Here is a 17,462-nt window from a genome sequence, read left to right as displayed (position 1 = left end):
ACAGTAGGAGAGTAGCTGCAGCTACTGTAAAGTTCTTTGAGGTAGTGAGCAAGGACAGCTCATGTCTTGCTACAAACAATTCACTTGTCTTCCTGAGTTACACATAAATGTAATTTAAATGAAATTAATAATAAAGGCCTGTTGGGTACTCATTGAGATTCAGATTAATTCAGAAGATAATGGAGGAAGTATCCTTTTCTCCTGAAAGTCATCTATATACTTCTTAACTACACTAAGTTGAAAAAAACCTTTTAATTTCTCCAAAATCTCTGACCCGTGTCATCAGTCAGAATGTTGGTTGTATGGCAGTCATATTTAGCAGGTTGGTGTGCAGTTGTTTTTAAAAGGAAGCTGGGAAATCTGCAACAGGTTTCTAAAATGTGCTAGAGAACTACACTGTTATGTGTCCCTCTCCGAAGTTTAAACTCTGGCTATGGTTTAATTAAACTGTGACTTAATAAAGCATGAGCATGAGTCAAGGTGTGATCCAGTTCTTCCATTCTGCCATTCGTAGCTTGGTGAAACTTGATCCACAGGACTTCTATTCCCATTGCTACCACTGGTTTGCTGAATGATGGTGGTCATCTTGCTTCTCTGTGGAAAAACTGAATAGCAAATATTGATAAGGGTTAGACTTGAATATCTTAAAGGTCTTTTCCAACCTAAATGATTCTATGATTCTATGAAAAACAAAACCAATATTTGTGTGAATTAATACAGTAAGACAAAGTATCCAGGGTAGGTATATCTGGTAAGGACAGCAGCAACATTAAAGGCAAGCATGGGTTTAAGATAATTCACTGATGATGTAAAATTCAGAAATGTGCATGATTTCTGGATTTAGGGGTTTCATGCTATTGTTTCCTAGTAGTAAACAAGGAAAACAATAATCTTTTTATTTTTTAAACCTTGTCACACATCCCACACTGTTTGCTTCTCTCTATATTTAGTTTTTCTATGTGATTCTATCTCCATTAATCTCATTTATCTGTTTATATTTTAAAATTGCATTTTATGTGGTCTGAACATGACCCTCAGCATCTGAGACAGTAGGTAATATTACCGGGTGTCTAGGGTCATGCAGCAGATACTTGCAGTTATTTGTTCTGGGTTTCCTTTTCTTTTCTTTCATTGCTTTTGTTTTTAATGAGTTTTCCATCCTGTCCTTCAAAAACAGCCTCAAAGACTCAGCAAAAGTCTGAATTTAACTTGGCTAAGGTGGTGCAATCCTTCATTTCACACTTTGCATGTTACAAATCCTAGACTTTTCTGGGCCAGTCACTTGTTTAGCCAGAGAACAATTCTGTCTGCTTTATCATAATATTTTCAGAAAGTTTTTAAACATGTGAATGTGAATCATGCCATCCAACATCTCTAGTGATGTATCCACATACAATTTTCATGTTGTCTTTTGCACCTGTTTCACTGTATATCCTTACAAGGCAGTTACCTCTCTGGCAGACAGGGAATGCAGCCAAAGCAGCAATTGTCAGTCTCAGATAATTGCACTGCTGGTAATGAAACAAAGTCTTGTACAATTCTTTATTTTCAGAAAATGGTTATAATGTTTATGGTCCATACTCGCATCTCTTTGAGGCAGATATTTATAAACCTTATAGCTAGCCAGCTAACTAAGACATTTATGAAAGAATTGTACTCATTATTTAACATTGTTATTTAGTCTGATACTTAAATAAAGGTGGGACAGATGGGGAAAAAGAAGCCAGCTTTCTTGAACAGTACAACAAACTGAAAGTGCTCAAGTTAAAACTAAGGTTTATGAAAAGGTCAGAAATATGAAATAGCTAACTGATGAGATGTTGGAAGGACATGGAAAAATGAGATAACACTGTGGTTTTTAGTAAGACCCAGTTCTGGTGGCAACTAGAAAAATAAGCTGAAGTAGTAAGGATAAGGAATTTTTTTAATAAGTGGAATTTTTATACATTGATTTTTGTTTCTCTGTGAATTAAATAAATTTACTGCTTTAATCCAAAGCATTCTGTCAAGGATTTTCTTCTAAGTCAAAAGGCAGATAATCAGTTTCTAAATGTCACCTACATTTACCATCAACATTTTCAGAGACATGTGGTTGGACTTTCCTGTTGTCATTTCTTTTTAAGTGAATAACCTAAATTCTTCTCTATGGAATCTGTAAAACAGTAGTTTCCTGCCTTTTGGGGTGAAAAAAATTGAGAAAGCGATAGTGACTCTGAGTATTTAGCATAGGAGCAACAAACCAGGTAAATTTAACAGGTTTTCTTATGCAACAGTGTTGCAGATGCTGGAATCCTCCCATACACAAAAAAGCACATTAATACAGCTTTAATTAAAATTAATACTACCAAAGCACCACTTGAATAAATACAATGGCTCTAATTTTTGTACAATAATTTCTGAAATCCCATCACTACAAACCTACGAACCTAAAATAGTCCATTGTAAATTAAGAGTACTTAGAAATTAAATTAACTTTCAAAAATAATTAAGCATAACTTCCATGCAGTAGTATATTCTTTAGTACAGATTCTAGTTTAGTTTCATATGACTTGTCTCAAAAGTTAAATTTCAACTTCCTTTTCATATGCCTTTTGCTTATTATGTGTTTCTCTGACACACAGACCACTAAAAGAATTTTTTTTTAAAGCAATATGATAAAATCCTGTTATCCTAAGGTGAAAGCTCAGCTTTGCACTAGATCTGTCCTTAAACAAGGAAGTATGTGAGAATGTGAGCATCCCTGTCAAGATTCAAGATGCTCTATCTCCTATGGATTAATTTTATGGTTTAATTTATTAGTATTATATTTCTTGAAAATCTCTCTATATCTTTTTCTCCTGTTCCAAACAGGTCCTTGGTTTGCACAGCCACTGGAATTCCTTGTGTGTCTGATACTACTCAGGGAAAAGATCTGAACTCTAGTTTGAGAAGACAAATAGGTATAAACAGGAAACTGGTACAGCGTAGGTTCTTTTTTTTTGGAAAGATGCTGAAAATCTTTGAAATTTTAAGTGATCCTCAATTCTCTGCTCAGTGAGACTTCCCATCTCTTAGTTTGAAAACCATCTGAGTTTTACCATGCTGCAAACACAATTAAAGCTTCGTCAAACTAATTGATCAAATGTATCTCCTTTGTCTAATGGTCTTTGAACCTCATTTGTCTCATCCAAACAAGAGAAACAACACACAGTTAAACTTTTATGCATTAATTGCACTCCTTGCCATGTTTTGATTAAGTTTGCTACAGAACAATAGTGTAACTACTGCTATTTTGATACTCATCAGTGATCTTCAAATAAATCCTTGAATAAAGGATTGTTAAATATTGATTTCACTAATTCGTTCAAATGACAAGTTTTCTGTCCTTCACATGGGGCTGTCTATAGTGGGTTTAACTTACGCTTAAATGCTTATGCTTTTCTCTGTAGTTTATCAAGAATTCATCATTTCTACATCAATATATTTCTAGTGGATGACACGATCAGGTTTATTGCTCATTCATTTCAATTTAATAAATAAGTCTGGAACTTTATATTATTTACTGCTCTTCTTTAATGAGTCAAAAGGAAATTAGCTAACAAGGAAATTAGCTAATGTATTGAGCATTTAAATTCATTCTATGCTGCCTGCATAATTCTCTACTAAAATCTGCAACAGAAGAGAACACTTAATCCTGACAAAGCTTTTATTAATTCTTACAAATTAAGACAATCCCTTCCTTTGAAGGAAGCAATTCAATAAGATTTGACACTGAACATTCTGTGTCCTGAAATATCAGTTCAATGAATGAATAAGAAAAAATGAAAAGCTATATTTACTTAATTAAAAGCTAATAGGTTGTACATCATTATCAGCTGATATAGACAGGTTTTAGCAGTTAAGCTGTGTGCAACTAATTTGTTTCCATAATACTACTTGACTGTAGATCACTATATTCAGAGATATTTGCAGCATATTGTCAGATGTATCACATGTTTTAAAAATAGATTCATATTAAGGAATATAACCAAATTTGAGGCTATTTTATGTGAGACCAGTTCCAAGTTGTATTCGCTTATTTCAGTGTCACACTGAATCCATACATTGTAATTATTTACCCTATCTTGTGTTTCATAAAGATAGTATTTATTAGCATAACACATCTCTTTTCAGATACATAATGAAAAGGCTGTAGAAATTGGGGAAAATATCTAATGCTTTAGTAGAAGAAGCAGGTTTTAATAATTTTTCCCTGATTATATGCCAAATTTATAAGGCATCTGGGAATTAAATCTGAAACATGCTGCTACAGAATTTATACTTGAGAACAATCTTGGGATTTGCTTCCTAATCATTAAATATGATTTATAGTTGTTAATTGGAAGGTATAGCTATACTTCCCAGATGAGCTAATTTCTAACAGAAGAAAGAGTCCATGGGGAAAATGAGAAAAATTGTGAGCTAATTTTAGAGAAGTTTGGTCTGGAGTTCTAGGGAGGTGAAAACTTGATGGAAGCTGTATACAAAGTCATTATCAAGCTTATATATTTATTACAATCCATATATGAAATTACCATGGCCATAATGGACTGTAATCCAAATATTTGTCTTTCTGTGTTTGCTTCTGATATAACTGTAATGCAAGTGGGACCTCTGTAAAAGCACTGTAACTTAACAGCAGGTATCAAAAGTCCAGTCACAGTGCTTGTGTGTTGATCACATATCTGAATCAAAAAGTGTCATGGTTTAACCCCAGCCAGCAACTAAGCACCACACAGCTGCTCACTCGCTCCTCCCCCCTCCTGTGGGATGGGGAGGAGAATTGAAAAGAACCCCAAACTTGTGGGTTGAGATAAGAACAGTTTAATAATTGAAGTAAAGTAAAATATTATTATAATAATTGTAATGAAAATGAAGATAACAAAAAGAGAGAAAAATCCAAGAAAGACAAGTGATGCATAGTGCAGTTGCTCACCCTCATGGACTGATGCCCAGCCAGTTCCCCAGCAATGACTGGCCCCTCCTAGCTAACTCCCCCCAGTTTATATACTGAGCATGATGTCCTATGGTATGGAATATCCCTTTGGCTAGTTCGGGTCAGCTGTCCTGGCCATGCTCCCTCCCAGCTTCTTGTGCACCTCCTCACTGTTAGAGCATGGGAAACTGAAAAGTCCTTGATTTAGGATAAGCACTTCTTAGCAACAACTAAAACATCAGTGTGTTATCAACATTATTCTCATACTAAATCCAAAACACAGCACTGTACCAGCTACTAGGAAGAAAATTAACTCTATCCCAGTGAAACCATGACAAAAAGGCTTGTTTCCAAAGAGATAGTTGTGCTAAAAGTAATTCTGCAGAAGCTGGGAATATGATACTATATTTTAAAAAAACTGTGCATGACACACATACATACTCTTGGAAATCCAAGTAGAGAGAAGAAAAGTCAGTGCTACCCCCTTCTATTACATGACAGTGTCTCGATATTTTTGTAAAACTTATGGTGCCACTACATACACAGCAAGAAGAAAACTATCTGGTATTATCAATTTCGGTTGTGGAACAAAGACTGTATTCATTAAGTAGCTAGACCCTGCCATGGGGATAGCCGCCCAACTTAGTTTAGAGTTTGTAATTATTGGGTTAGATGGGACATAAGTTGCAAAATTAAAAAAAAAAAAAAAAAAGTTAATCACTTGTATCCTGATAATTAAACTCACCATAATATTCTTCCTCTTTCTTCAGACATCTGCTAATTTACTGGGGATCTCGTGACTAGAGATGTTGTCAAGAGAAGTCCCAATGCTTACACACTTGATTTCTCAGAGTTATTGTCAAAGAACTGCTGAACCAAATGGAAATTGTAATTAAGCCATAGACTTTTGGAGAGGCTAATAAAGTTCATAAGAGTGTTTCAGATTAGGTACACCTAGTTGATTGTAAATTAAACCCATGATTAAGTGCTTCAGTTGTAAGTAACAATATTTTTTTTTCGACCAAAAGAAAGTGGTTCCTATAGCCCAGTCCCTGTAATCATTGGTTTGGCTTTAATGCCTTGGGTGGTGTAACAGAGGCCAATGAGATCTCCCCTAGCAGCAGTATCAATACACATTGCTACATATTTGCAGGTTCTGGCAACTATGGCTACTGGATTTATTTTTTCACCACTTAATTGAGGTTGACTGAACTAATAGCTATAAAGTGAGCTACATTTTAAACAGCTTTCAGGTCCTACCAGACAACCACCAGGAAAAGAGTTTTCTGAAATTTGTAAAGGGTTGGAGATGTGCAGCCTTCCTTTGACTGGACCTTAAGATAACAGCTGTTTTTTCAAATCCTGTTAAAAGATCTGACCACTTGTACTTGGCACATTTGAAATGTTCCTCTGACTTTCTATTGCACCAGCAAAGTCATTAATAGTGCAGCTCTTCCACTGCAAAGCCTTTTTACTCATTGACCTGAAGTGTGTAAAATGAGGTAAACCCCAAAATATCCAAATAATCTATACCTAAACCTCAGCCTTTCCTTATAAGCCTTAGTGGGTTCTGCACATTACAGTAACTTCCATCTCTGGGAAATGAAAAATTGGTGCATTGCAGGAGAATATAGCCTTTTTTTTTTTTTTTTTCCCCCTTTGTGAGAGCCTCAATTTTAGCCATTACTGACAACTTACTCAACATAGGATTTTAATGTCTCCTTTGATGCTAGACTTTGTAAGAGAAAAAAATAAACTTTCCTACATAACCAGAGCCAAACTGGGTATTCCTCCAGCTAATAACTCCTTTGGTGTTTTTTCAGCTGAGTACTGCTGGAATTTTTTTCTTTGCCTTTTTTTCTTTTTTAGAATCTTTCATGCCCTTATTCTCCCCTTGATTTTTAACTACGCACAGTTCAGCTAACTACACAAGTAAACTGGAATATAAAAACTTCAAATAAAAAATGAACTCTGGTATTCTGCTTATCATTCACTGTCTAACTAGCTTCCTTTCCCTACTTTAGAAGTGTGTGATATCAATGGTAACTTGAGGGTTAGAAGACTCCTTTCCTAGAAAAATGACAGAAAAAGCAACAATGACAGAAATAGCAGAATAGGTTGTTGCAGAAGGCAACACTAACATTTGACACTCAGGAAATTTCAAATTTTAAGCTTAATATATTTGTGATTGTGTAGGAGTCTGGGCCGCGCTGGGAGAAAGTTAGTGCAGACAGAAGAATGCAAGGACGAAGACAAGGCCAGCAAAATAAGGCTGGCAAAAGCACACAAGACAGCAGATAAGTGAGAAACACCTGTGGTCAGCAAAAGCACACAAGTCTGAGCGAAACAGGGTATGAGATAAGGGAGTTTTGGCAAGTTTTGGGCTTTACGTGCTAATTGCAATTAACCAATGCAAATGCTTGTAGAGGCGCGTGAACAGCGCGTGTAGATGACCTGTAGCCTATTAGAAGATAGATGAGTGCGTGTACGGAACTTAGTAGAGTATAAATGTAACCAGAAAAGGAATAGAAAAAAACTAGAACAATAACTATAATAAAAAGATGGACAACCTGATCATCACATTGGTGTTGCGTCGTTTCTGTTCCCGCACGGAGAAATAAGGACCCCGGCTAATGGTGACTACGACAGTGATTGTTACAAATAATGTAAAAGACAGCTTTCAATCTCTGCCTTGTCTTTATGTTTGTGTGTCTGACTTTATCTTTTCCAAGTGGAAGTGAAGATCTGTCATGCTTGTATCCATGTCCGTGATTTAAATTTATAGTGTTTAAATTTTGAAAGCCTGGAGATCTTAAAATTTAGTATTTTGCAATTGAACTTAACAAGTTAGCCCATGCTTGTGAAACAAATAAAAAGATTTATTTCATAGTGTATTGACACTGAAATGCAATGAAACTGTGTAAAGGATGTGAATCAATCTGCCTAAATATTTACTGCTTTAATGCTCCCTGAATTTATGGGTGTGCATACTGAAATGAGGTAATTATTTTAAATAGCACCTATGTGTTTTTAGCTAAAGAGGCTGTGAAATTACATTTGCTTAAATTATCACTAGGCTTGTTTGTATGGGTTGAGTACACACCACAGGCTGCCAGAGGGCAGAGGCAGCAGTAAGGAAGCAAATATCAGTCTCGTCTTTCTGTTCTGCAGTTGTGGGGAGGGGAAGACAGGGTGATGAATTTCACACTGCCGTGAACACTTGATTGGAGTGTTCTGTAAGGTGGATTATTTGAATTTCAGTCGTTGCAGCTTGTGAAGATCATAGGCTGTACAACAAAAATGTAGGCTGAGAGGGACCTCTGGAGGTCCTCTAGTCCAACCTCCTGCTCAAAGCAGTGCTAACTTCTAAGTTGAATAAAATTGTCCAGGCCCTTGCTTAAAAAACTTTGAAAATCACTAAGTATGGAGATTCTACAGCATCTCTTAAGCAACCTCATCCTTTTATTATGAAGAATATTTCTTTATAGCTAACTGGAATTTCCTTTACTGCAATTTTTAGCTATTGCCTCCTGTCTTTTCATGGTGCACTTCTAGAACAGGTCTAGCTCTGCAAGCCCCCTTTAGGCAGCAGAAGACAACAGTTAGCTCTCCCCTTTTGCAAGGAGTAAAAAGTCTGTTCCTCCACTGGACTGTTCCATTTTGAATATAATTCTTGTATTGTTTGAGGGGCCCAAAACTAGACTTGGTATTCCAGATGTATCCTCATGATGCCGCGTAGAAAGAAATAACCACTTCCTTTGCCTCCTGGCTATGCTGTTGCTAATGCAGCTGGGTATGTGGTTTGTCTGCACTGATGCAAGGACATACTGCTGACTCACATTCAGCTTCTCCCTCAGATCATTTTCTACAGAGCAGCAATACAGACAGACAGTTCCCAGCCTATTGCAATGCATGAGCTTATTCCCTCCCACGTATATGGGTGTATTTGTCTGAGATACAAGAAAATTTCTGGTTCTTCTGGTTTAAGTAGATTCACAGTTAAATTGCCATATTCTTTAAGAAAGAAAAAAAAATCAAAACTTAAACTGATGTCATTATAAACATTAATTTACTTTCTGTTGAGGATTTCACACTTACTAGAATTACAAGTACATTATAGCAAAGAGATTTTACATAAAAAGGTGTTGATAGAAATTGATTTTGGCTATGTGGCCAGGCAATAAAAAGGGCCATTAGAGTGTTCAACTTTGTACAGCAGACAGACTATAAATATTAGGTATTCTGAACTATTTGGATGGAAATGTACCGTGGCTAAAGCATCCCATTTGATGTAAACAATTTATTCTTCCAAAGACTTGCTACAGGTGTCAAAAAAATAATTCACTGTTAGCAATATTGCAAGGGCTTAATTAATTAATTTGCTGTTGCCACAGTTATCAGGGGAAGATTATGAATATCAAGCGGATTTTTTTAACTAAACATACTCTCAGGTGGTTGTTGTTTACAAATGTTGGCTGTAGCCAGACCCAAGCATGTAAGTTCTTGGACCTGGAGTTGTTGGATGTCCTCTCCTTGCAGAGGAGGCTTCCTCATTCCACTCTTTATTGGCAGAATCCTATTATGCAGCCTCCTAGGCAGCATCAATAGAAAGTTGTGCTGCTTGGAATTCATACTAATGTGATTATCAAATAATTGAAGTAGGGATTAAAAAAATCTGGTTTTTTATATTACTTATCTGCATCCATTTATCTCAGCAGATTATTTATCATGACTGGACTGACATGTCCTTTGCTGTAAATTAATACAATGGCATCTGTACTTTGAGATAAGGACATGCTAACAGATCAATGAAAAGAAACTAAGTTTCGTTTGAATATATGACAGTTTTTCAGCCAGCTATTTAAAAATGGATGAGGGCCAAATTCTACCCTGGTTATGATCTTGCTGTATGATAATTTCAACAAGGTCACAAGACTTGCCTCTGTGTGTGTGGAGGGGGAACTGTTTTCATACAGATTAGTCCTGAAAGAAATAAACATTATATTTACACATATAGAAGAGGTTTCAAGTCTTCCAGGAAATCTGTTTGAAAACTATTTACAGTATTAGTATGCAAATTATATACTACAGACTAAATGGAATCTTGCAGCAGAGCACTCTGACAGGCATCTCACTAGTTGAACTATGGTAGTCCAGTTAAAAAAGCAACACAAAAACAAAACACAGCTGGATGTAATTGTATCCAAACACATACTTATTATGTTAATGGGGGCATACGAATAAAATGAAATGTTGTCCAGCAAAGGTTTTCCCACAAAGACTCCAAGTTATTTTAGCAAAATGTTCAAATAATGCAAGCCTTTGCGTTTGTTTTAATTGAAAAGATGTTTGACATTTATTCCTAAAAATTGACAGATGAAGTGTGGTAGCACCAGAAAAACAATAAATCCCATTTCATATCAAGTATCATTTTAATAAATATTCTTCAGTTCAGAAGAAAACATGAATTGTAGCCCTGATCACATTAGGTACTTCCAGGGATATAATTCGAATCAAATTATGAGAACAGTATTGTATAGTGGTAGTGGTATATGTCTTAAACTCCTATTGTTAGCCCAGGTTGTCAGAGTAGTCATACACCCTTTAGTTGCCTTCCCTTTTGCACTGAAGTGTCCTGATGCTTCCTTGCCTGTACCTTCCTGCTGCTACTCTCCTGTCGGCTTCCCTTCAGTCGCACAGTGGTCCAGTTTCTGCCCTCACAGACTCTCACAAATGCCCCTGCTGAAGTATGCTGTAGGAGTCTGGGCCGCGCTGGGAGAAAGTTAGTGCAGACAGAAGAATGCAAGGACGAAGACAAGGCCAGCAAAATAAGGCTGGCAAAAACACACAAGACAGCAGATAAGTGAGAAACACCTGTGGTCAGCAAAAGCACACAAGTCTGAGCAAAACAGGGTATGAGATAAGGGAGTTTTGGCAAGTTTTGGGCTTTACGTGCTAATTGCAATTAACCAATGCAAATGCTTGTAGAGGCGCGTGAACAGCGCGTGTAGATGACCTGTAGCCTATTAGAAGATAGATGAGTGCGTGTACGGAACTTAGTAGAGTATAAATGTAACCAGAAAAGGAATAGAAATAAACTAGAACAATAACTATAATAAAAGATGGACGACCTGATCATCACATTGGTGTTGCATCGTTTCTGTTCCCGCACGGGGAAATAAGGACCCCGGCTAATGGTGACTCCGACAGTATGCCACAGCAGCTTTACTTCAGCATGAGAGGCTTTAAACAGCCAGGTGTCAGTAAGAATCCACTAGATGCTGTCCTGGGTTGGGTCTCTTTCCAACCCACAAAAACATCGCCCTTGTTTCATTCCTAAAAACCTCCCAGAATTTCTTGTGTCTCTCGGATGAATCTGCACAGCTCTGGCATGTAAGTTACCTGGGCAAGGTGCTAGATCTGTTCATACCATTTACTGCTGGTGGACTTGACATCTTTGAAAATAAGAGGCTTCAGATGAGGTTTATGCCCTTTTTCTTTCCTTTTTTTTTTTTTCTTTTTTTTTTTTTTTTTTTTCCTCTCCATTTTTAGGACATGCTTTTAACAAACCATAACTGAAACCTAAACAAATAACAGTTTGTACCTTATGTAAGTGTGCCTGATATTCAAATGGTTGCATTCAAGGGCTGTAGATATCGTTAAAAACCCATGTCTTCTTCACTGCCAGCTGCTGCCATAATCCTAAAGCAGTTGCATTGTTTTCTTCTTAACTTTATATCTCAGTATACTGCCCTCTGAAATTGCTTTCTATCTTTAAATTGATCATCATGCAGAATTTTGTATTTTTCAACCTGTCATTGTCTTTGAGAGTTACAAGTCATTCCAAGTTAAAAAACTACCATTTTTGTTCACAAGCACAAAGTGTACCTTCCCAAATCTGGCTCAACAGGCATGTCAGATGCAGTCTTGAGAATATTATCTAAGTGCCTATTTTTATTTTTAGTGATTAGGAACTGTTTATACTGGAAATGTAATATGATCAAGCGCACATTAATGTATTACTTAAAAAAAAACCCTTATTAATTTTAAAATCATACTGGATATAAAAATCAGTCTGTTATTTAAAATATTTTCCAGAGGCAAAGTACTATTGGCCTGTTTAATGAAATGTATTTGTTTCTTGGCTCTGCCTATATAAGAAATCTTTAAAATTTTTGTCTGTAAAGATTTACAGCCACATTGAGCATTTTACATTATGATAGGAAGACAAAGCTTGTATCATTAGTGTGATAATAAGTCCAGCTTGGTTGTCTGGCAAATAAATTCTACATCTAGTTACTCCCATTAAAAATACCCAACCTCGTTTCACTAAAAATCTGCTCCCACTAGAGAGCAGATTTTGTACTTCCCACTCTCACTGGCAAATGTAATCCCTCTAAAATCAATAGGTAAGACTCACCTGAGAGCATAACACATTATTAGTTGTTTCCAGCAATGGCTAAAGAACAGATTTCTGCACATAGTTTCTGCTTAGAGGGAAGTGTCAAAGGAAGATGAATTAGGAGAAACTAGATGACTTGTGTCCTTTGGTATGCTACAGAGTTGTGACAATCTTTGAAGGCCAAATCAGATGTGTTGAGAGTCATTCTGTTTAGACTGCAAGTCTTCCAGTTAGGCTGCTGAAGCCTGGTGGGTTGTTTTTCTCTTTTCTTTTCTGAAGAAACAAATCCTATTTTGTCACATTTTTTCTTCTTTAAAAAAAAAAAAATCTTTAAAAGTGACCCAAACCCAGATGCTCCTGAAGGGAGCCTGGTGTTCACAGGTGAGGTAGGTATTGCACAGCTCTATTTATTTTGTCTCATTAGGTCAACCATGCTTCTTAGAGGAATAGCTAGAATGCACATTCTAGCAATGGCTTTCTTGGCGAAACTAAAGCAGAAACCTGTGATTTCTTTCTGTTATCTTGTCAATTTATTTTATTTCATATTCACTATACCATGAGCTCTAAGTATGTGGTCTTCAGTATCTCACTCCAAAATTCCCAAATGCTGCCAATAGCAATTTAATTTGAAATAGTACCTCTCTGTGCTGCAAGTGTGTCTTATAATATGCATTTGGATATTTTCTGCTCCTCTGTACATTGCTTTCAGTACTTTCAGCATAAAGATATACAGTATAACTAGTCCTAAAAACCATCATAGGGTCCAACAAACAAGGCTGAATAGCAAATGATTCTGTCTTACAATAAGTCAGACAGAATGGTACTTGAGGTGCTTCCTTAGACTATATGTTATTTAGGTTTTAGGGACTATTGCAGAAGGACATCAAGCTATTATAAGGTTCTGGTTATTTAGGCTTTCTGCCTTACAAACTGAAGAGTATCTCAATGAAAATAGTATGGAATTCCTTAGCAGATTTTATCCTTGTGCTTTTCTTTCTTTTTCTTTTAATAGCCTGGATGTGTAAACACTACTGAAGTGGATATTAAAAAATCTTCAAGAATGAGAAATCCACATAAAACAAGAAAGGTAAGTACTGATATTATAGCAAAATCCAGAGGTGGAGGTAATTTAGAGCACGAAGTTCCATAGTTTCTTAAAACAATTTTTTTCTTACAGCTGCAAAGAACAAATACATGAACATATGTTATTATTTCATAAGCTCTTAAATGAATTAGTGTTAACAAATTTGCTAATACTAAGTAAATGCTATACATAAGAAAGGCTTTAGAGAAATACCCAGAGAATATGAAAATAAAATTCATTTTTACATGCTTTATTCATGTTGTTTAGTAGATTGAATAAAGCATGTTAAAATGTTTCTGTCAGTAATTAAGAAAAAATAAATTAAAAATGCAGTGTAAACTATAACAGCAGTTCTTCTTGATCTGGTCTTAATGAAAAGGGTGTCTCTTGTTTACAATTATGCCCCAAATGGATGACCAGAAGTTGTGGAGGAAATTAGCTTAATCTAAATTAGGATCCAGACATGAACAGTGCAAATTCTCTAGGGATGTATAGATGGATTGAAACAACACTTTCTTTCAAATCCTTTTTATCATAATAATGTAGATTGACTCCAACTTTAAAATACTTCCTTTGAGGTATATTTTCATGTGAATGTATGGAAAAATACATTTTAAAAAGGAAAGTGGATTTAGAGAAAGTTTTAGCTTAGTTTATTTATGGTAGTAAAAGGTCCAGATTAGCATAATTTGCCAAGTAGTAATTGCAAATTTGGGAGTCATCCAGATAATCCATTGTGATAGTCTACCTTTTACGATACTGTTTCTTCTTTTCCTACTGGTCATCTCCACTTACTGTAATAGCTGACTTTCAGTGTCATATCCCTCATGTTTACATTGCTGTTAATATAGAGACATAGTAAAAGTAGATGCTGTGTTTTATGGCATTATGAAATTGTGGGGTTTTGAAAGTCTTTATTTTACACCATGGTATAGAAGCACAATTTTATCTGAGTGCATGGCTTATTTGCAGTTGCTTTAGGAAAAGGTGATCTTGACTAACTTCTTGAGCATACTGTACTAAAACATCACAGTTACTATGGGTACATGTAGAAAACATGGATTGAAAGCAACTATCATTGTTCCATATTTTTTGTGTAGTCTGTCTATGGCTTACAAAACGACATTCGAAGTCACAGCCCTACCCACACACCAGTACCAGAGACTAAACCACCTACAGAAGATGAACTACACCAAGAGGTTTGAAAAATAACTACAAAGATGTACTTTTAAATGAACTTTTTAGGAAAGTAGGTATTAAACCAAAAAATATCATAACTGAGAAGTTGTTCAGAACAGATCTAGCAAACGTTTAGTAAACCTTTTCCTTGTTTCAGGATATATGGATTTAGCTATGTAAATTCTATTAAAACTAATGAGGCAAAACCTGACATTTTTTGTATCTTGCGTTAAACAGTTAAAGGCAATTAGTAGCATGCCAGTTAGTGGGTTCTTTGCATAGTTAACCCCGTTAAGCCCTTTTAGCAGTTGACAGCTTGCTGTTCCTTTCAACACTGATTCAAGATTTGGGGGTATACTTACATCTCTGTGTATGCATGTATGGGTTCACACATTTATCTGCTGTTAATGCTTCATTATCTTTCCTGAGGTGTTACACTTGGGAGAAGGTAAATGTCTGAAGAACCAGTAGTTCTCTTCAAAAATCTAAAAAAAGACTAATTGGATTTCTGTTGATGAACTTTTAAGGAAAATGTTATATTGGGTCCTTTTTTTGTCTCTGATCTTTTCTCTTTGATGGAAAATTCCATTTATTTTAGAGCTACACTGGTGAAATGTTGCTTTAACTCAGATATATTTCTCTTCTGTGCCCTAGGATAAATTAAGGTTAAATTACGCCCTAATAAAAAAGTTATGGAAATAGAGTCAAGCAATGAATTACTCATAAAACTCTTTGCCTTCCTTTCTTGCAGATTAAGCACTGGCAAATGCAATTAGACAGACATAGATTAAAAATGTCAAAAGTTGCAGAGAGGTAAGTATATTGTCACATCTTCTGTTTTTTCAATTAGACTGATAACTACTGGAAAAATGTCTGTATAAAATGGCTTCAAAGAAAGAGAGACAAGGGAGCTCAGGTGTCATGGAAATAACTGATGGGAGTTTATTTTAAGTGGGAGGTATGAAGTTCTTTTATTGAAAAAAGATGGCCTAGATATTCCATGATACTTTTCTGATAAAACCATAAGTCACTGATAGAGCCTCTGACCAAATGGTCACAAGTTGCACCTTGCATTGGCAGGGAGGCTAAATGGAAATAGGTCTGGGGTTACTCTTTTGATATTTCAAAAGGGCAATCACTGATAAAGCAAGGGAACTGCTCAGCAGAGCTGGGTGAGGAGCTTAGTGCTTGAACAAAGTGAGTCTAAGCTTACTTTGGATCACAAGATGTAAGACAGTAGGAATTCTCCAAATAAGACCAAAATTTGTCAGGAAGAGCTAGAAAGCAAGTAAAACAAAAAGCCCTTTGGAAAGACTAACTACAGCTTAGGTAGAGAAGATGTAGAGAAAAGGAATGGTCTATTCTACACATCAAATACAGAGATGGTATTGCAGAAAATTGAGCTGCATAAGACTTAGTAAAGGAAATTAAGCCAAATGGTTCTTCATCTTCTCATGCATTTGTACATGTGTGTCTACTTATATATGTGTATGTATATATACAAATACAAACAAATATATAAAGACAACAGGTTAAGAATTTGTGTTTGGTAAACAGTAAAAATGGAATACAGACTAAATATAAATAAGAATGAAAAGAAAGAATATTTGTCCTCAATTGTCAATAATTTTTCAATAATTATGAGGCAAAAGGAAATGGAAAGCAGGAATAAGGGTGTGGGAGATGTAAATACCAGAATACAAGCAAAGTTTTTAGCGTGTTCAACTGAGTCAGACCAATTCATGAATACCAAAGAAATTGGAAAAAAATTGGGTTTTTTTGGAAAGCAATAAACTTGGGAGTAGTGCCATTTGATTAGGAAATAATAAAAATATTAACTGTATTTAAAAGAGGAAAAAAGGAGTCCTAGCAGCTGCAGGGCCAATAAATATGACCTGAATAGCATGCAGTGTTTTAGAACAGATTTTGAATGAACTGATAATTAAAACCGTAGGGGTATAAAGTATGCTTCTTTATGAAAGCGAATGTGCAAGGAAGAGGTTGCTTGACTTAATTTATTAGTGCCTAAAGGAGCCCTAAAAGGAGCTATCTGGAAGTATTAGGCAAGTTTGTAGTTTATTTTATGTCAGCTCTTGATAAGATCTGAGCCACCCCTCCTTCTTCAGGGATCCACTTTTAAAAGGCTTGAGCAAACCTATTTTAGCCTGAGCTTGTAGCTGACTTGTGTGTGCACACCTGGTTACCATGGTTTAGTGGATGCAAGGTAACTTATTAACTGGGGTAACCTGATCAGGTTTCCTCACCTGCTGACATGATAATGTTTGATACTTTTGTTTTCCTAGTCTATTAGCTTATACGGAGCAGTATTTGGAATATGATCCTTTTCTTGTGCCCCCTGATCCCTCAAACCCTTGGATATCAGATGACACCACTTTCTGGGAACTGGAGGCAAGGTATATAGTTTTATTTCTCCTTTTTGATTAGAGTGTGTAACAGGCTTTTCTTGAAATGTGAAGATTTCAGACAGGGGTACTGCAGGAAAATACTGAGGCAGAAGGTCAATGAAGTATCCTTTTGGTGTTTCCAGCTTTACAGTTTCATAAGATGAGAAGAGCTATGCATTAATAAATCAGTGTAAAAAGTTATAATAACCAGTTTCCAGGGTTCCAGTGTGGGGAAAAAAGACACTTTTTAAAATCTGATAACACTTCCTAATTGGAAGTCCTTATTCTTCTGTGTAAATGCATGCATATTACCTTCACCCTGTGTAAGTACTAACAGCCTGGTTGCTCATCTCTGAACATTGCACAGATATGAGCAATCTGGAAGGTGATAAATCTGTGGTTGAACTTTAGGACTTAGTCTAAATTATGAACACAGAG

At 35.9% G+C, this 17,462-nt stretch overlaps 1 protein-coding gene across 5 annotated transcripts in view; it reads left to right on the top strand.

Annotated features, from left to right (window-relative positions):
• The window catches only part of RGS7 (regulator of G protein signaling 7), a 248,123-nt gene that overhangs the window by 207,397 nt on the left and 23,264 nt on the right, over positions 1 to 17,462 (top strand). For all 5 annotated transcript variants that reach the window (XM_074863227.1, XM_074863228.1, XM_074863229.1 and 2 more), the window contains exons 10-13: positions 13,369 to 13,443; positions 14,541 to 14,639; positions 15,371 to 15,432; positions 16,923 to 17,033. In XM_074863227.1, coding sequence (XP_074719328.1) covers positions 13,369 to 13,443; positions 14,541 to 14,639; positions 15,371 to 15,432; positions 16,923 to 17,033 — 347 coding nt within the window. The remainder of the gene's footprint in view (positions 1 to 13,368; positions 13,444 to 14,540; positions 14,640 to 15,370; positions 15,433 to 16,922; positions 17,034 to 17,462) is intronic.

This window comes from Strix uralensis, chromosome 3, assembly GCF_047716275.1.
Source record: "Strix uralensis isolate ZFMK-TIS-50842 chromosome 3, bStrUra1, whole genome shotgun sequence".
Classification (NCBI taxonomy): domain Eukaryota; kingdom Metazoa; phylum Chordata; class Aves; order Strigiformes; family Strigidae; genus Strix; species Strix uralensis.
This window is presented reverse-complemented; position numbering and strand designations above follow the sequence as displayed.